Below are 18,355 nucleotides of genomic sequence, written 5' to 3' on the forward strand. Positions count from 1 at the left end.
CTGGGCTCCTGCGCCCCAGGGCTCCTCTGTGAGGCCCAGACCTGTCCCCAGGGACGCAGATCCTCGTGGGCACCTTCCTGGGGCCAGCAGGGAAGCAGCAGGTCGGTGCCGGTGCCTGTGGGGAGCGTGGGCGAGGAGCCCGCAGCACAACATGGGGGCGTGAGGATGGCACGGGGCCATGGGGACAGCGTGGGGACGCGGTAGGACGTGGGGATAACGTAGGGCCATGGGGACATTTCAGGGCTGTGGAGACGTTGTGGGACTTGAGGAAATTATGGGCTGTGGGGACAGTGCAGGGCCATGGGGACACTGTGGGACATGGGGACTTTGTGGAACATGGGGACATTGTGGGACATGGGGACATTTTGGGACGTGGGGACATTGTGGGACATGGGGACATTTTGGGACGTGGGGACATTGTGGGACATGGGACAATACAGGGACATGCGGATATTATGGTGCTATGGGGAACTGGGACATGGGGACATTTGGGGGCTATGGAGACATTGCAGGACATGAGAAAATTATGGGCCGTGGGATCAGCGCAGGGCCGGGGGCATGTTATACGGCCGTGGGGATGTTACACGGCCGTGGGGATGTTATAGGGCCACAAGGCTGTGGCGGGGCCATGGGGACATTACAGGGCCGTGAGGCCAGCGCAGGGCCATCAGGACGATGCCCCATTGAGGACACTGGGAGCACTGGGGGGGGTCAGTGGGAGTGCCTGGGGACGCTGTGGGGGTACTGGGAGCATTGGGGGCCGCTGTGGGGCACTGGGAGCTCTGAGGGCTCCAAGGGGCGGCTGCGTCCCGCCAGGAGGCGCCCGGGCCTGGTCCTGCAGCCGAGCCTAACCCCCGCCCCTCCCGCCCGCTCATTGGGCCCCCGGCCTCAGTCCTTCTGCCTATTGGTTCTTTCCAGCGTCAATCAAGCTGAGGGGCTCCCCCTCCCCGCTCACGCTGCCTCACTTCCCATTGGCCCGCCGCAGCTCCAGCTGGGGCGGCTAAGCCCCGCCCTTCTCCCCGCCCCCCTCGGGCGCTGATTGGTTGGTGATGATATCAGCGCGCCCTCCTCCCCGCTCCCATTGGACGGCCGCCTGTCCGTCAGACTGCCGAGGCGGCAGGGGGCGGCAGCGGCCATTTTGGAGCAGAGAGCGGGGCCGGGCGGCGCGGAGGCAGCGCGGAGGCAGCGCGGATCCACCGGGGTCGCCGCTCCCCGCCATGGCCGCCCCGCTCGGCACCGGCACCCGCACGGAGGAACCCGGGCAGGAAAAACAGGTGGGAACCCCCGCGGCGAGCCCTCGGGGCTCCCTATTGGCTCGGCAGCGCGTCAATCTTCACTTCCCCGCTGGCTGATTGCTTGCTGCCGCTTTCCTTCTCAGTAACGCCGACCTCTCATTGGCTGCGGGGCGGGCCTGGGGGGCGGGACTTCCGGGAGAGGTGGGGAAAAGGTGGCTTGTGGGGGAGGGGAGCGCGGGGGGTTGTGGGATAGTGGGGGTGCGGGGCCGGGGACCCCTCGCAGGGCTGGGCCCGGTCCCCGCAGGGGGCAGCTGGGCGAAAAGGCCCGAGCCGTGCCCCGGGGGATGCCGCGAGCAGCGGTGAGAGCTGCCCTGGGCTTACCCGGGGGACCCGCCTGCACCGGCGCTGCCCGTGGGGCGCTGCTCCCCGAGGTCAGAGCACGCGAGCCCGTCCCCGCGGTGCCACCGAGCCAGGTCCCCACCTGGCTCTGCCAGCACCGAGCCCTGCTGGCCATGACAAATGGCTCGGAACAGCCTCCGAGCCGCTTCCGAGCCTTCCTCCGAGCCGCTGCTTGGGGGAAGAAGCTCTCCCAGCGGCCGTCGGCAGCGTTTGAAGCCCGGCGGAGATCCCGTCGCGGTGTCGCGGGTGCGTTTTGTTTCCCCGCGGGGCTGGAGCGCCTTCAGTCCCCTCTGGTTTTTCAGGATGCGCAAGAGAAGGAAATCGTCATCCCCGAGAGGGCGGAAGAGGCGAAGCTGAAGGCGAAATACCCCAACCTGGGCCAGAAGCCCGGAGGCTCCGACTTCCTGATGAAGAGGCTGCAGAAAGGGGTATTTATTGCTCGGCCGCGACCTCTTCTCCCTTCCCCGGGCTCTGCCCTGGTGCAAAGGGCACGGGGAATGCCAACGAGTCAGAGAGCCGCACCTCAGCGTAAAACCTCTCACCGCGCTCCCTGGAAAAGTAATTAAATCTTCCTCCGAGAGCCGGCTGTAGCTGCTGGGGTTGCTGCTGCCGGCTCTCCTCCTCGCAGAGGCTGGGGCAGGAAACCCAAATCCCTTCTGAGGGGATCCCTTCTCCCCAGCTCCGAATGCACGATGGCCCCTCGCCGCCGCGCTGGGGCTGGCTCGGTGCTGCCTTCCCCGTGGCCGGAGCGGCCTCCGCGGCTGCTCTCCCACCGACGCAAACGCTGGGAATGTTGGGTTCAGCTGCCAATTCCTAAAGCGAGCAAAAAAAAAGAAAAAAAAGAGGGTTACTTAATCGCTTGGCACGAGGCAGGCTTTTTTCCCTGCTTGGTTTCGGCCGCGGGATCCTGTCCGCCACCTGCGTGGCGCCAGCAGAAGCCCTGGCGTGGGCCAGGCTGTGCTGCCTGGGGCAAAAATCTGCCTTTGTGCCAGCGGGCCGTCTGTTCGCTGCTCGGCATGGGCTAAATCAGCTGTGCCTTTCCCCTTGGGGTCTGGTTTTGTGCACCACCCCTGGCAGCACCGTAAAGAACCTCGCTCGTGGCCCCACGCACGCGTCCCGGCCATCCCCCCCCTGCGAGTGCCGCGAACCTCTTCAAAATAACCCAAGTCCGTCCCCCCCCTCCCCCTTTTTTCAGCAAAAATACTTCGATTCCGGCGACTACAACATGGCCAAGGCGAAGATGAAGAACAAGCAGCTGCCGAGCGCGGGGCCCAACAAGAACCTGGTGACGGGAGACCACATCCCCACGCCGCAGGACCTCCCGCAGCGAAAATCCTCACTTGTGACCAGCAAGCTGGCCGGGTAGCCTGCGCTCACAGGCTGGTTTTTTTTTTTTGTTTGTTTGGTTTTTTTTTCTCCTCGTTTTCCTTTTTCTTTCGGTTAATCGCATTGAACGTCACTGTACCGTAGGGCCGGGAGCACCAGAATCCGCGTAGCTTATGAGTATTTACGGCAAACACACGCCAGGCCCTAGAAGAGGTGTCAGTAGCCCGGGACACGCTTGGCGGATGGGGTTGGGCAGTTCCTTTTAGCGAGCCGGTTTGCTGCCTTCGTTTTCACCCTGTTGGGAACCATCCCTGCTTGCGGAGGTGATTTTTTTTGATTTATTTTATATTTTTTTCCCCCCTCTTGCCTTTTTGTTTCAGGCTCGAAAAACAAAGCGAGGGCGGCGCGGTGGCTGCGGGGCGCGCCGCCCGCTCCGCGCGGTCGAGGGGCTTTGTGTGGGGTCAGCGGAAGGGCCCCGAGGGCTGCGCTGAACCCGCCCCGAGTCCTGTCCCCCCCCTGCTTCCAGAGGCAAGGGGAGGGCGAGCGGACGCCGTCGGCTTTAGGGATTCCCATGGGGATGGGAGAAAACCGCGGGAGGGGGGCAGCGGGCGGCGCCGCGCGCGGGGGTCCGGCTTTCCTGGGGCGCCTTTTCGAGCGCCATCCCCGCCAGGGCCGCTCTCAACGCTCACGTTCGGCGCCAGGTGGTTCGGAGAGACCCCGAGCGAGGGGATTTCGCTCCGCGGGGCAGGCAAGGAGCGGAGCGGGGACGTTGCCCTCCGCGGGGACAAGGAGCGGGGCGGGGGGGGACGGGCGCGCCGTGTCCTCGGCTCCCCTCCGGGGTCCCTGCGCGGCCGCCTCGTGCTCCGCTGCCTGCCCCAGCTGGGTTGTAAATAGATAACGAATCCTATATATAAAAATCTATATAATTTTGTACCCCTGCAGCTCTCCTCTTTTCTAGCGCGCCGTGGTTTTAAAATGAAAATAATGGGGGAAAAAAAAAAAAGAGGCAAGATAGGGGAAAAATGCAAAGCCCCCGTGCGGGGTGGGGGCGGGGGGGGGACAGCTCCGCCACCGCGACTTCCCCCAGCGCGGGGGGAGGAAGCGACCGTGACGACAGAGGGTGAGAAGCAGCAAGAGCAGCTCCGGGACGCGACTGCGGTGTGGAGCGGGGTCACGTACCCCTGTGGGGGTGCCCAGGGGCTTTTTTTTTGGGGGGGGGGGGCTCTGATGGGGTTGCTTTGAGGCAGGAGGGGCTGAGGCAGCTGAGCTGCGTGCCGGAGGGGGCGGGTGAAAACCCGGGGGGGCTTCAGGTTGGCCGAGCAACGTTTGCCCGTTGTTCATCCCCTTCCTTTGGGGGGGGGGGTCTGAAGCATCCCCGTACCCCCCCATAGGGTGCTGGGGGCCATTGGGGACCCCCAGACCCATCCCCTTGTGCCGAGCCGCGCCAGCACCGCAACATTTCTCAGCTGAGCAGCCCGGGGGGGGCACCGGGAGAGACATTTTTCCCCCTCCTGCCTTCCAAACGAGCTCCGGGCCGTGCGCTGGGGGGTTCCCGGTGCCCCCCGCTCCCCCTTTCCCCCCCCCCCAACATTGGCTAACCGCAGCTTCCTCCTCCTCTGTCCCCGCCGGCGGGTGGTGACGCCCGGGATGGTGACGGAGGCTTCGCTTTGGGGCCCCCCCCAAAAAATGCTGGCCGCTCCCTGGGGTCCTCGCTGCCCAACCTGGCGGAGGAAAAACCCGCCTGAGGGGCTCTGTCGGGATTTCCTCCCCCGCGTTTTAAATCCCCCCCCCCCAACCCACGGCCACCTGTGGCGGGGTCGGGCAGGGATTTCCGCGGCCCTTTTTTTTTGGGGGTGTGGGGGGGGGGCTGTTGGCTTTCCCCGCTGCCCAAAGGAACCAGAAAGCAGCCCCGCGCCCGGCGGCCCGCTTTCGTCACGTCGCGGTGACGCAGCGGCCGGGGCTGGCGTCGCCTTCACCGGCGTCCTCCCCGTGCCCTTTGGACGGGGTGGCAGCGGGGCACGGCCCCTCCCACGGGGCAACGTCCCCCCCACCTCCCAAAGGGGGACGCGGGGGGGTGGGGGGGAATTTTGGCCCCCATTTCCAGCGTCCTGCCCCTGTTTAGGCACAAAATCCTGATGAGGCCGGAGGGGGGGGGGGTTGAGCCCCAAAGCCCCTCAGTTGCTTGGGATTGCCCCGGGATGGGGACACCGGGGATGGGGGGGCACCGGGGATGGGGGGTAACGGGAACATTGGGCACTGGGCATGGGGGTAATGGGGACGTGGGGCACCGGGGATGGGGACATCAGGGGTGTGGGGACACCGGGGACGTGCGGGTATTGGGGATGGGGGCTCTGGGGATGTGGGGGTACCAGGGATGGGGGTAATGGGGACGAGGGAAGTGGGGATAACAGGGATGGGGGTAATGGGGACGTGGGGCACTGGGGATGGGGGTAATGGGGATGGGGGACACCAGGGATGGGGGTAACAGGGGTGAGGGGGCACCGAGGATGGGGACATCAGGGGTGTGGGGACACCAGGGACATGCAGACACCGGGGATGGGGGCACTGGGGATGTGGGGGCACCGGGAATGGGGTTAATGGGGACATGGGGGCACCGGGGACGGGGACATGAGGGGAGTGGGGATAACGGGGATGGGGGTAACGAGGACATCAGGGGTTTGGGGACACCAGGGACGTGCGGGTACTGGGGATGGGGGATAATGGGGATCTGGGGGCACTGGGGATGGGGACATGAGGGGAGTGGGGATAACAGGGATGGGGGATAACAGGAACGTTGGGCACTGGGGATGGGGGTAATGGGGACGTAGGGCACTGGGGATGGGGGTAATGGGGACAAGGGGGCACCGGGGATGGGGGAGACGGGGGTGAGGGGGCACCGAGGATGGGGACATCAGGGGTGTGGGGACACCAGGGACGTGCAGGCACCGGGGATGGGGGCACTGGCGATGTGGGGGCACCGGGAATGGGGTTAATGGGGACGTGGGGGCACCGGGGACGGGGACATCAGGGGTGTGGGGACACCAGGGGTGTGCGGGCACTGGGGGTGGGGGCACTGGGGATTGGGGGGGGCACCGGGGATGCGGAGATACCGCGGATGGAGGCAGGGGGACGTGGGACACCGGGGCCGTGGCGACACCGGGGCCGTGCGGGTCCCGGGGACACGGGCACGGCCGCGGCGTTTTCCTGCCCGGGCCCGGCGGCGCCAGCACCCCCGCGGCTCCTTCCCCGTCCCTTTCCCTACAACCCGGGGCGGATTTGGGGTCGCCCAAACCTCCCGGGGCGGGGGGGAAGGCGGCACCCGGTGCCCCCCCCTCCCCCGGTGCCCGGCTCCCGGTGCTGAGGCCGTGGCGGGGAGCGGGGGCCGGATCCCGGGATAAACGCCGGGAACTGAGGGGGGGGAGGGGGGTCGGGATCAGGCCCCGGGGTGGGGGGAGGCGGAGCCGGAAGCGGAAGCGGAACCGGCTCGCCCCGTGCCCCGCCCTGCCCCCCCCCTCCCGGTGGCGTCACGGCGCCCATATAAAGGGCCGCCCGCCCGCCCGGCCCCGCTCCCGAAGCCGCCCCGGGGCTCCGCCGCCGCCATGTTCGCCCTGCAGCGCAACGCCCTCATCGGCTTCAACCTCTACTGCGGCGGGGGAGGGGGGCCCGGCGGCCCGGCCTCGCCCGGGGGGGGGGACCCGGCCCCGCCGTCCCCTTCCCCCCCCGGCCCCGCCGCCCCGGTGCCCGGTGCCCCCTGCTCGCTCCTTTTCGGCCCCGGGGCCTCCCCCCGCTCGCTCTTCGGTCCCGCCGCCCCCCGCTCGCCGCCGTTGTGGAGCCCCGAGGAGGAGCTGGACGGTTGCGAACCCGAAACCGAGAGGGGACCCGGGGGGGACTCGATGCCCGGGACCCCCCCGGAGCTGCCCGCCGACGAGCTGAGGCAGGACTCGTTAGAGCTCATCCTCCGGTACCTCCGGGAGGCGGCGGGGGAAACGGAAACGGGCTCGAAAAAGTTTTTGCCGGGTCTTTTGGGGAGGCCCGGGGGGGCGGGGGACGGCGTGATGGAGAAAGCGCTGGAAACGCTGCGGAGGGTCGGGGACGGAGTCCTGGAGAAACACGAGCTGGCCTTCCAAGGTGGGTTACCGGGCCTTAACGGGGCCTTAACGGGGGGTTACCGGGCCTTAATGGGCCTTAACGGGGGGTTACCGGGGCTTAACGGGGCTTAACGGGGGTTACCGGGGCCCACCGGGGCTCTACCGGGTGCTGGGAGCTCGTCCCACCGGAGCCGAGCGGGTTAAAAGCGGCAGCCGGTGGCCAAAAACGAACCCGAACTTTGCCCGAAGGGGGGGGGGGGGAACAACAACAAAAAAAAAAAAACCCTCGCCGTGGCTGCGCCGTGCTGATAACCCGGTTACCGATTAAACGGGGCCCGCCCGGGCTCTTGGCCCCGAGCCCGGTGGTTTTACCGGGATCCACCCCCAGAAATCCCACCCCCCCCTTCCCCGAAATAGCCCCAAAACCGCCCGGCCCCGGTGGCCCCGGGCGAGCAGGTGGCGGCGGGGCCGGGGCCGGTTTTCGGTCACCCCCCCTGTCCTCGGGGGGAGCGATTTTTTGGGGTGGTTTTCCTGGAATTCGGGAGCGAGTTTCTGGGGGAGAGCTGGAAATTTCGGAGAGGCTTCCCGGAACTCGGCCGCGAGTTTTCGGGGAGCGGCGAGAAGTGGGAGAAATTTTGGGCTGGTTTCTCGGAATTTGGAGGCGAGTTGTTGTTGTTGGGGGGGGGAAGCGGTGAGAACGGGTCTTTTTGGGTCGGTTTTGTGGATTTTTTTTTCGAAGCGAGCCCTTTGGGGACCGGAAAGAACCGACCCCGTGGGGCTGGTTTTGCTTAGCTCAGAGAGAGGTCCTTGGGGACTGAGGAGATCGGGTTATTTTGGGCTGGTTTTGCGGAATTTGGAGGCAAGTCCTTGGGGACCGGGGAGAATTGACCATTTTGGGGCAGGTCTCGCGTAACTCGGGTGTGGGTTCTTGGAGACCCTTCGGGGCTGCCCATTTTGGGTCACTTTTGTGTAACTCGGAAGCGAGCCCTCGGATGGGGAAGAACCGACCATTTTGGGCTGGTTTCGTGTAACTCAGAAGTGCGACTTTTTAAGAGCAGCGAGGACCAAGCGTTTGGGGTAAATCCTCGGGGACCGGCGGGATCTGACCGTTTGGGGTCACTTTTGGGTAACTCGGAGGCGAGTCCTCGGGGACGGGTGAGAATTGACCATTTTGGGTCAGTTCCATGGAACTCGGAGGCGAGTCCTCGGGGGCCCGCTGAGAACTGCCCATTTTGGGTCACTTCGGTGTAAGTCGGAAGCGAGCCCTTGGGGGCGGGGAGGAGCCGACCATTTTGGGCTGGTTTCGCAGAACTCAGTGAGATTTTTTTTTTTTTCAAGACCCGCAGGAACCAAGTGTTTGGGGTCAGTTTCACGCAAGTCCCTGGGGCCTGGTGAGATTTGGCCGTTTTGGGCCGGTTTCAGGCAACTCAGAAGCGAGTCCCTGGCGCCAGCACCAGCTGGGGCTGGGCTCCTGCTGGTGCTGAGCTGCTGGTGCTGAGCAGGGCCCAGGAGGGCGATGCCCTCGCTGCCTCCTGAGCCAGCCTGCGGCGAGACGCCGCCCCCTCCCGCAGCAGGATGTTGCAGCTTTTTAAAAAATGCAAAGGGTTTCGAGCTGTGTCCCCCGCCCTTCCCTCACCGCCCCGGTGGGCAGGATTTGGGGTTTAACTGCCCCGGCCGAATTTCACGGGGTGCTGGCAAGGAAACGATGCTCAGGAGGGGCGCGTGGGTCACGGGGGAGCTGGCCGCCGAGGCTCCTGGAGGGACGTTACCTTCGTCCTTCGTGCGTGCAGAAAAGGAACTGGCTCCAGGAAGGCTTCCTGTTGGTTTGAGCAATAACAAGCGGTGCCTTTCGGTTTCGCAAGGGCTTGTTTGCTTATTCACTGGGGGGGGGGCACCGCAGGTCACGCCGGGGAATTTTTGTTGTTCCAGTCGCTGCACCCACCTTCGCGCCGCGGCGAAGGGGCAGGGCTGCTGCCAAGCCTCGGGGGGCGGCGGCTCACCGGGGCCCCCCCAGAACCCCCGCGAGGCAGGGGGGGAAGAGCTGGAATTTATTTACTTATTTATTTTTGCCTGGGGTTTTGCTCCATGCGCCTGTCTCTGAGCCAGCGTCTCTTGCAGGAATGCTTCGCAAGCTAGAAATCAAGAAGGAGGAAGACCTGCAGTCGGTGGGCGAGGTGGCGGCCCACGTCTTCAGTGACGGAGTGACGAACTGGGGGCGAGTCGTCACGCTCATCTCCTTCGGTGCCTTTGTCGCCAAGCACCTGAAGAGCATAAAGCAGGAGAAGTGCATCGGCTCCTTGGCCAGGATCATCACGGACGCGCTCGTCTCGTCCAAGCGCGAGTGGCTGCTGAGCCAGGGAGGCTGGGTGAGTCACTGCCTGTCCTCGCGAGCCTTTTTTGGAACAATTTGAGCTTTTCCTCTTTCCGTCACCCGCTGGGTGACAGCCACATGTGTCAGCGGAACACGAGATGAGTCACTATTCCAGTTAAAACCGCCGTGGAGACACCTAGCCAGAGCGCCGGGGCGGCAGCGGCGCCTTTTTCCCTAGTTGCCTCGTGGCAGCCCTGACCCCAAAGCACGCCCTGCCCTGGGAGGAGGCGGTGGCGTCCCCAAAGCGAAGCCACACGGGGTGCCCCGAGCTTGCCCGCGGCCGTGCTGGCTCCTGGCTTTGCTCCGGGAGGGCCGTTCCCTGGAGGGGGGGTGCCGGCAGGGAGGTGACCGTCCCTTCTTTTCCCCCTTAGGAGGGCTTTGTCGACTTCTTCCGAGTGGAAGACCTAGAAGGCAGCATCAGGAACGTGCTGATGGCGTTCGCGGGGGTGGCAGGACTGGGAGCGAGCTTGGCCTACATGATCCGGTGAGCCCCGGCACGCTGCAGAGGTGCGGAACTCTGGGTGGCCCGGCTCTGCTTGGAGCTGGCGAGCCGGTCACTTCCTCCTGCGCGTATTTATGAAGCCAGACTTGAGTGACCCTAGAAGAAGAATACCTTGGCATCCCCTGAGCGATCCTTGCCTACGAAGGGAGGCGTGTTCCACTCAGATCGAGGGTACCAATGAGGATTATCGCTTTGGGAGCGGCAAGTGGAAGAGTTGGTTGATGATCTGCTTCGTTTGAGAGCGTGAGGACAGAAAGCCCGAGCGGGGCAGCTTCGGTTTTACCCCGGAGGGAAGCTGGCGGCTCCTGTGTGGACTGAAGCCCTCCCGGGCTTCGCATGGCGGCTGCGTGCGGAGCAGACGCTTCAGAGCTGGCGTTTCTGGCGCGAGAGCAGCTCCTCCGTCGGAGCTTCGAGTGCTGGGCGTGGTGCGAGCCCCGTCGCCGTCTCCCGGAGGAGCAGAGCCCGGGGTGCCCGCGCCGCCCCCGGGGGCTGTAACCAGGTGGCAGAGAGCAGCCAGGCGGGCAGAGCGGGGCCGGCGCGGCGCGGTAACCGCAGGCAGCTGCAGCCCGGCCGGGCTGGCCTGTCTGACTGCTCTCGCTGCGCCGCCGCGACTCGCCGCACAGGCAGTTTAAAAATAGGGAGTGCACTTGTGGGTATTTAAAACAAAACAAAAAAAAACGAACCACGGGCCGGAGAACGCTGTAAAGAACCTGTAAATACTTCCAAGCTGTAGAATATGTACATTTTTTTACAGAGCTAACAATGCAAAGGCAGGGGGGCTGAGCGTGACGGAGCTGCTTACGGGCGCGCTGTACTTCATCCCCCGTGAAGTAGCGTGGTTGTGGCGAAGCCTTCGGCCTCGACTCCGAGCGAGCCCTTCACAGATGCACTCGAGCCAAATTGCCAGGGAGCGCAGCAGGGAGCCGGGGGCCTGGGGGACTCGCGTTGTGCCCACAGCTTGCTGGCAACAGTTGGTGTTCCTGTTTTTTTCTTTTTTTTTTTTTTTGGTTTTTCTAGCTCTTCTAGTAGATGGGGAACTGGGGAAGTTGGTATCAGTTACTTCCTTCTCTCCCCTCTAATTTTGATCCCGTAAGCAGCGAGTCAAACGAAGCTGGTATTTGAATGTAAGTGTTCTGCAGCAGAATCCGAAACTCGGTGCCTCCGCCAGCGCCAGCCCCGCCTGCTCCGACCGTGGATCGGTCGGGTCCTGGGGCAGCTCAGCCCCGCAGAAACGGGGTCCTGAGCAGCAAGAGGGGAGAGAAGGTGCCCACGGTGCTTGACCTGCAGCCTGAGCGATGCCCCACGGAAACGTGAGCGGGGAGCTGGAGGGCAGCGGTTGCCAGGCCTGCTTGTGTGCTGAGCAAGCACTTAGTTTGGTCAATAAATGTCTTCACTTCAATCCCCTGGCATGGAACTTGCCGTTTCCTGGGCTGAGAGGGGGACGTGTGAGCAGAGCAGGGCCTTCAGCGCTCCTCTGGTGTAAGGGAGCGCGGATGCTGCCCTGGGGATCCCCTGCAGCCCCGTGCTCGACGGAAAACCACCTTGCAGGGCCCTGCCTTTGCTTCTCGGGGCCCTCCACGGCTGGGAAGTTCCTCGGAGGTGGGGAAAGTCCACGAGTGGCTGCTGCCAGCCTCTGAGAGCTGCTGGGGTGGTGGAGGAGCTGCCCCCGCCCGGCTCTGGCCACGTTGGACTTGGCCTGGGGGCACAGCAGCGGCTGCTGCCACCTCGGTTTCAATTCCTGAGAAGCTGGGGGAGGAGGAGGAAGATGGGGGCTGGGGGGAAACCCCGCAGCAGGGCCCTGTGGCTGCAGCCGGGCTTTTGGGGCCGGGGGGGAGGGGGGGCTCGGCCCTCTGCTTCCCTTCCTGGAAGCCGAGCGGGGGGAGCGGAGCTTCCCCTGCCCCGCGGCTTTTCGGAGAAGCGGGGCCGCGTTCCGCGAACGCCCGCGGAAGTAGCGGGGGGGGGGAGGGGAGCGGGCGGGGAGGGCCCTGAGGCCCCGGGAGCCGCTCGCGGGAGCTGGGCCCGGAGGCCCCGGGAGCCGCTCGCGGGCCCCGGTTGGCGCGGGGAAGGCCCCGGGGCCGCGGGGGGGCGGCGGGGCCCGGCCGTGTGCGGGCTCCGGGCCCGGTGCAGGCCCCGCTAGGCCGCGGCCTCCCCCCCGTTGCCATGGAGACGCGGCACTTCCGGGAAGGGGCGTGGCCATGCCCCCCTCCCTCCCGCCTTTGCTATTTCTGCCCCGGCCCCGCCCGGCAACAGCGCCAGCCAATGGCGCGCGCTCACGTGACCGCTTCCAGGAACCCGCGCCCATCCCCCCCCCCAATCCCCCCGCGTGGCGCCGTCGCCCTTCCCCCGCCCCCAACCCCAACCCGCGCGAGACCGCGGGGCCCCGTGGGGAGGGGTCACGTGACGGGGGGCGTCGGGGGGCGGGGCCCTGCAGCTCCTGGCGGGGGGGGCGGGGGGGCGGGGGGGGGGCGGGGGGGCGGGGGGGGGGCACGGCCCCTTCCCCAGCTCGGGGAACCCGTGTCCGTACTGGGGTGCCCAGCTGGTGCCCCACGTCCTGTACTGGTGTCCCATGTCCTGTACTGGTGTCCCATACTGGTGACCCATACTGGTGTCCCGTACTGGTGTCCCTTACTGGTGTCCCATACTGGTGTCTCATACTGGTATCCCTTACTGGTGTCCTGTACTGGTGTCCCATACTGGTGTCCCTTACTGGTGTCCTGTACTGGTGTCCCATGTCCCGTACTGGTGTCCCATGTCCCGTACTGGTGTCCCTTACTGGTGTCCTGTACTGGTGTCTCATACTGGTATCTCATACTGGTGTCCCATACTGGTGTTTTATACTGTTTTCCCATACTGGTGTCCCGTACTGGTGTCCCGTTTTATACTGGTGTTTTATACTGGTGTTTTATACTGGTGTCCCATCCTGGTGTCGTGTACTGATGTCCCTTACTGGTGTCCCATACTGGGACACACGGGCCACAATGGGGGGGGGCTGCAGGATCGCCCCCTGACAACCCCCCACCCCCCCAGCTCCCTCCAGCAGAGGGTGCTGTGCTCCAGGCAGCCTACTGGGAGCACTGGGAGGGGCTGCAGGGCACTGGGGGGCACTGGAGGGGGGGGTTGGTAGGTCACTGGGAGCACTGGTGCCCCAGAACACCTTTTCCAGTGTTCTGCAAAGCCACATTTTGGCCCTGGGGGGGGGGTTGAAACTACCCAAAGTGCCCTCAAACCCCCCTCGAAGCCCCCCCCAAACTCCCCAAATCCCCCTAAACCCCCCCAAAATCCCCCAAATTCCCCCTAAACCCCACGCAGCCTTCGGGGGGGGGGGGGGGGGCGCTGAACTGAGGCTGGGGAGGGCAGAAAGGGGGTGGGGTGTGAAGGGGGGGGTAAAATGGGGGGGGTGTAAAATAGGGGGGAAATGGGGGGGTAAATGGATGGGTGCAGCCGTGGGATTGGGGCCGCTCACCCCCGCCTCCCCCCCCCCGAGATCTCGATGCACATGGGATGGGGTTGGGAGAGGTACTGGGGCTACCGGGAGGACGGCACTGGAGATACTGGGAGGACTGGGAGGGGTCCAGTTGGGGTCGGCGGCGCCGTGAGGGGGCCCCACGGGCCCGCCCCGGACACGCGTGGGTGCGGGCCTGGGCGCACCCCGCTCCACAAACAGGCCGGGACCCAGCCCCGGTGCGACACCCCACAAACACGCAGACGCCCGGCACACCCCAAAACACCCCAAAACACCCCCCCACCCCAAAAACGCCCCAAAACACCCCCCCCCACCCCAAAAACCCTCCAACTCCCCCCCCCCCCCAAATCCAACAGCCACGCCGTTCCCCCCCCAAAAAAACCCACGACTGCCCCCGGGAGCAGGTTGAGGCCTCGCGTCCTTTATTGCCTGGCGGCCCTACTGGGGGCGGCCGGGGGCCGGGGGGGGCACGGCGGCGGCCAGCGGGACCCCCCCCAGGTAGCGCTCGGCGAAGCAGCGGTGCCGCTCGGGGCCCCCCCGCGAGCAGCAGGCCCGGGGGTCCCGCCAGGAGGTGCAGACGTCGTCGATGCTTTGGGAAAGCTGCGGGGAAATAATTAATTGGTTGATTAATTAGGGGGACGGTCATCAAGGCATGGGGGGGGGGGGGTTAACACCATGAATACCCCCCCCCAATATACTCACCTGTTCCTCAGCACAGGGGCTTTGCTCCTCGGGGGGCAACGCGCAGCACGCGGAGGTCACAGCCTCCAGCAGCTCCGGTACCGGCCGCCTGGCGGGGGGGGGGCACGGGTCAGTGACTGGGGGGGGGCTCCCGTGTCCCGTGTCCGTCCGTCCGTCCCCCCCCGGTGCCCATCCAGTGACTGGGGGGCGCTCCCGTGTCCCATGTCTGGCCCCCCCCCCACCCCCCGGTGTCCATCCAGTGGATGGGGAATGGGGGGTTGGGGGGGTTGGGGGTGGGGGGGGGGGTCATGGGAGGGTCCTGAGGGCAATGGGAAGGCAGGGAAATGGGGGTGGGGGGTCACTGGGAGGTTTGGGGGGGGGCTGAGGAAATTGGGGGGGGGGGGGTGACCCAGGGATATTTAGGGGAGGGGGACAGAGAGATGGGGAAGGGGACAGAGAGATGGGGAGGGGGTCCCAGGGCTATGGGGAGGGGGTCCCAGGGCTATGGGGAGGGGGTCCCGGGGCTATGGGGAGGGGGTCCCGGGGCTATGGGGAGGCTCAGGGAGATGTCGGAGGGGGTCCCGGGGTTATGGGGTGCCCCCCCCCATCACCCACGTCTTGCTGAGGAGCCGCATGGGGCCGCAGAGGGTGCGGAGCATGGCGGGGCCCAGCCGGGCCAGGCTGACGTTGTGCAGCTCGCGGTCGTAGGCAGGGTGGGGGGCGGCGGCGGCGAAGCAGCGGCTGCGGGCGCGGCCCCCTCCCCGCTGGCAGCAGCGGTGCTGGCCCGTCTTCACCCCCCCCTCCTCCCGGCAGTAGCGATCCAGGCCCTTCTGCCACTGCGGGGCCATGGAGGGGTTGCGTCCTCGGCCGTCCCCACCCCAACCACAAACACCCCCCCTGCCCTCCGTGTCCCCGTCCCCAGATACCCCAGGACCCTCCTGGGACACCCGGAGCCCCCTCAGGACATCACATCACCCCCCACCCCCGCCCCAACACCATCAAGACACCTGTGTCACCCCCCGGAACACCAGTGCCACCCCTTGGGACACCAGTGCCACCCCTTGGGACACCCGTGACACTCCCAAGACAGCTGTGGCACCCCCCCGGGACATCTGTGTACCCCCCCGGCCTTTGATGCCACCCCTAAGACACGTGTGTCACCCCCTTGGGACACCTGGGCCACCTCCCCAGGACACTTGGGACACCCCTTGGGACACCCGTGTTAACCCCCCGCCCCCCCCCAGGACACCTGTGCTACCCCCAAGACAGCTGTGCCACCCCTGGGGACACCCACGTCACTCCCTAGGACACCCATGACACCCCCTTGGGACACCAATGACACCCCCTAGGGCACCCATGTCACCCCATAGAGCACCATGCCACCCCCCCTAGGGCACCCACGTCGCTCCCCAGGAGCCCCGCGCCCCCGTCCCCTGACACTCACGGCGGCGCGGGCGCACTCGAGGCTGGCGTTGTGGCAGCAGCGGCCGAAGTCGCGCTCCAGGCGGGTGTGGAAGCGCGCGCGGGGCCCGGGGAGGCCGCGGGGGCCGGGCCGCAGCCCCAGCAGGCGGCAGATGTTGTCCATGTTGGCGGCCGTGGGCTCGCCGGGGGGGAAGGCCGGCTCGCTGGAGACGTCCCACACGGTCACCTCGGCGAGCTGGGTGGCGGCGGTGGCCGCGGCGGTGGCGTCGGTGAAGCAGCGGCGCCGCGCGGCCCCGTGCCGGCGGCAGCAGTGGAACTGGCGCGTCTTCACCCCGAACTCGTCATCGCAGAAGGCGTCCAGGACATCGGTCCACTGCCATGGGGGGGGGGGGACAGGGGACAAAGGGGACGGGGTCAGGCCGCGTGTCCCCACCCCGAGCTGTGTAGGGACGAGGAGGGTTTTTTGGGGGGCATGGGGGGGGCGGACTCACGGCGCGGCGGGCGCAGGGCAGCGGGGACTGGCGGCGGCAGCAGCCGTCGAGGCGAGGCCAGAAGGCGTCGAGCGCGTCCACCTGCCTGCGGAGGTGGGCGAAGGCGGCGGGGGGCAGCGAGGGCCGGGGGGCTCGGGGCATCAGCGTGGGGCTGCGGCAGTAGCGGTCCAAGGCGTCGGGCAGGGGCCAGGCCGGGGGGAAGCCCTCCAGGGTGCTGCCCCACGAGGAGGCGTCGATGGCGTCGGGGGAGTCTGGGGATGAAGGCGCCCGGGGCCGAGGGGGGTTCTTGGCCGCCTCCACGACGTTGCGGGGCAGCTCGATGTCCTGCTCCTCCTGCATCACTGTGGGGGGGGGGGTGGGGGGGGGGCGTGGGCATGTGGCCCTGCTGCGCACACGCATCGCCTTCCCCAAAATGGAGGGGCACGGTGCTAAGGGGGTGACACCCCCCCCCCCCCCCCAATCCCGGTCCTGGGTGTCCCTGTGTTCCCAGATGCCCCCCCCCCCCCCATTTTTTTCCCTGGCCCTGCGTGCTCCCTGCATCCCTGGCCCCATGTCATCCTGCCCCCTCCTGTCCCCTCCTGGCCCCATCCCCAGCCGTCCCCTTGTCCCCTCCGTCTCCTCCAATCCCTGTGCCCTCCCCCTGTCCCCACGTCCCCCCCCCCCCCCCCCCCATCCATGTCCCCATCGCTGGGAACCCCTCCTGTGTCCCCCATCCCCGTGTCTCCTTCCCACTCCTGACCCCATCCCCACCCCTTGGTGGGTGTCCCCATGTCCGCCCCCCCCCCCCCCCCCCCCAGTGCCCCCGTCCCCGCTCTCACCCTGCTGGATGTCATAGGGCTGGTGGTTCAGCTGCTCCTGTGCCACAGGGTGGCGGGGCTTCACGGCCACTTTTGGGGACACGGGGACAGTGAGCACAGCCCTCGTCCCGTCCCCCCCCCTCCAGCAGAGACCCCACAAACTCACCCCCCCCCCTCATCCCACAGCTGGGGGTAGGGCGGGGGCAAGCAGGAGCCGCTCCCCGAGGTCCTGGGGACTGGGGTAGGAAAAGGGGAAGTGACCCTAAAACCAGGGAGGGGACCTGGGCGGCCGCGCAGGGACACAGAGGGGCTGGGGAGGGGACCCGAAGTCGGCTACAAGGGGCCCCAGGTCGCCAGGGAGGGGACCCAGGTGGCCAGGGAGGGGCCTCAGGTGGCCAAGCGGGGACCTGGGTGGCCAGGAGGGGACACAAGGAGGCAGGGAGGGGACCGGGGGTGGCCAAACAGGGGACAGAAAGTGGCTGGGAAGGGGCTACAAAGTGGCTGGGGAAGGGACCCAGGTGGCCGGGAGGGGACCCAGGTGGCTGGGAGGGGACCCAGGTGGCCAGGGAAGGGTCCCAGGTGGCCAAGTGGGGATCTGGGTGGCCAGGAGGGGTCACAAGGAGGCAGGGAAGGGACCGGGGGTGGCCAAACAGGGGACAGAAAGTGGCTGGGAAAGGGCCACAAAGTGGCCAGGGAGGGGACCCAGGTGGCTGGGAGGGGACCTAGGTGGCCAGGGAAGGGTCCCAGGTGGCCAAGTACGGACCTGGGTGGCCAGGAGGGGTCACAAGGAGGCAGGGAAGGGACCGGGGGTGGCCAAACAGGGGACAGAAAGTGGCTGGGGAGGGGACCCAGGTGGCCTGGAGGAGACACCAGGAGGCTGGGAGGGGACCCAGGTGGCCAGCGAAGGGTCCCAGGTGGCCCAGCAGTGCCCCAGGTACCGGGAGGGGACCCGGGCACGAGGAGGGAGCCCTCCCCCCCCCGGTGACCGCGAGGGTCCCCCCCGCCCCGGTGGCCGCAGGACTCACCGGCGGTGCCGAGGAGGAGGAGGAAGAGGAGGCCGAGGGCGGCCATGGCGTCGGGCGCTGTGGGGCCGCCGACGGCTCCTCCGCCTTATGTAGGGCCGGGGCGGCGCGGGGCCTCATCCCGCGGGCTGAGTCACGGCCCTGACGTCGCGGCGGGGGCCCGGGGGGGGGCCCCCCCCATTCCCCCCCCCCCGGGGGGCTGTGGGTGCCCGGCCTCATCCTGCACCCCTGGGCAGGGCCCGGCTGCGGCCTTGTGGGGTCAACCCGCGGGCCCCGGGGGCCACCGGCACAACCGGCCCGGCCGGTACTTACTGGTGGCACTGGTGGCACTGGGGGACAGCGCGGCGCCCCCCCCCCCACCCCCAGTCCCCGCCAGTTGCCCCAAGTATTCCCCCCCCCCATTCTCACCCCCCCCCCTCGCCTTTCGGACCCCTGCGTCACGGCGAGAGAAAGCGGGGTGGATTTTTGCGGTTTTTGCCCCGTTTCGGGCGTGCCCCGCCCGGTGAGTCACCCCCAACCCCCCCCCAGCGCTGGCACGGGGACAGGCAGTGGGATTGG

The 18,355-nt window shown here is 67.1% G+C and overlaps 3 protein-coding genes across 5 annotated transcripts; 2 read left to right on the plus strand and 1 right to left on the minus strand.

Annotated features, from left to right (window-relative positions):
- Positions 1 to 1,098: 1,098 nt before the first annotated feature.
- ENSA (endosulfine alpha) lies at positions 1,099 to 3,893 on the plus strand. 3 transcript variants are annotated; one of them, XM_083813174.1, is made up of 4 exons: positions 1,099 to 1,274; positions 1,937 to 2,062; positions 2,830 to 3,013; positions 3,105 to 3,893. In XM_083813174.1, exons 1-3 carry the CDS (start codon positions 1,218 to 1,220, stop codon positions 2,998 to 3,000), a joined length of 354 nt encoding a protein of 117 aa, XP_083669300.1. In that variant the 5' UTR covers positions 1,099 to 1,217; the 3' UTR covers positions 3,001 to 3,013; positions 3,105 to 3,893. The 3 variants fall into 3 exon arrangements, with proteins under 3 accessions (XP_083669300.1, XP_083669299.1, XP_083669298.1); XM_083813173.1 differs by having other exon boundaries at positions 1,100 to 1,274; positions 2,830 to 3,893; XM_083813172.1 differs by lacking the exon at positions 1,099 to 1,274 and having other exon boundaries at positions 1,499 to 2,062.
- A 2,624-nt stretch (positions 3,894 to 6,517) lies between these two features.
- Positions 6,518 to 11,320, plus strand: MCL1 (MCL1 apoptosis regulator, BCL2 family member). The gene is made up of 3 exons (XM_083813199.1): positions 6,518 to 7,088; positions 9,167 to 9,414; positions 9,791 to 11,320. Exons 1-3 carry the CDS (start codon positions 6,560 to 6,562, stop codon positions 9,905 to 9,907), a joined length of 894 nt encoding a protein of 297 aa, XP_083669325.1. The 5' UTR covers positions 6,518 to 6,559; the 3' UTR covers positions 9,908 to 11,320.
- Positions 11,321 to 13,784: 2,464 nt separating this feature from the next.
- Positions 13,785 to 17,949, minus strand: ECM1 (extracellular matrix protein 1). Its single transcript, XM_083813074.1, has 7 exons — positions 17,801 to 17,949; positions 16,797 to 16,865; positions 15,979 to 16,319; positions 15,510 to 15,860; positions 14,681 to 14,901; positions 14,087 to 14,174; positions 13,785 to 13,984 (listed from the first exon to the last, which is right to left on the minus strand). The coding sequence occupies exons 1-7, from the start codon at positions 17,844 to 17,846 to the stop codon at positions 13,823 to 13,825; spliced, it is 1,278 nt and encodes a 425-aa protein (XP_083669200.1). The 5' UTR covers positions 17,847 to 17,949; the 3' UTR covers positions 13,785 to 13,822.
- Between the last annotated feature and the right edge of the window lie 406 nt (positions 17,950 to 18,355).

Source organism: Anser anser (assembly GCF_964211835.1).
Source record: "Anser anser genome assembly, chromosome: 28".
NCBI lineage: Eukaryota > Metazoa > Chordata > Aves > Anseriformes > Anatidae > Anser > Anser anser.

Coding starts and splice junctions, on each gene's coding strand:
- MCL1 (XM_083813199.1), top strand. CDS start 6,560: ATGTTCGCCCTGCAGCGCAACGCCCTCATCGGCTTCAACCTCTACTGC. Junction 7,089..9,166: donor ACACGAGCTGGCCTTCCAAG/GTGGGTTACCGG, acceptor CGTCTCTTGCAG/GAATGCTTCGCAAGCTAGAA. Junction 9,415..9,790: donor TGCTGAGCCAGGGAGGCTGG/GTGAGTCACTGC, acceptor TTTCCCCCTTAG/GAGGGCTTTGTCGACTTCTT.
- ENSA (XM_083813172.1), top strand. CDS start 1,580: ATGCCGCGAGCAGCGGTGAGAGCTGCCCTGGGCTTACCCGGGGGACCC. Junction 2,063..2,829: donor TGAAGAGGCTGCAGAAAGGG/GTATTTATTGCT, acceptor CCCTTTTTTCAG/CAAAAATACTTCGATTCCGG.
- ECM1 (XM_083813074.1), bottom strand. CDS start 17,846: ATGGCCGCCCTCGGCCTCCTCTTCCTCCTCCTCCTCGGCACCGCCG. Junction 14,175..14,680: donor ATGCGGCTCCTCAGCAAGAC/GTGGGTGATGGG, acceptor CCCCCCCGCCAG/GCGGCCGGTACCGGAGCTGC. Junction 13,985..14,086: donor GCCCCTGTGCTGAGGAACAG/GTGAGTATATTG, acceptor ATTTCCCCGCAG/CTTTCCCAAAGCATCGACGA.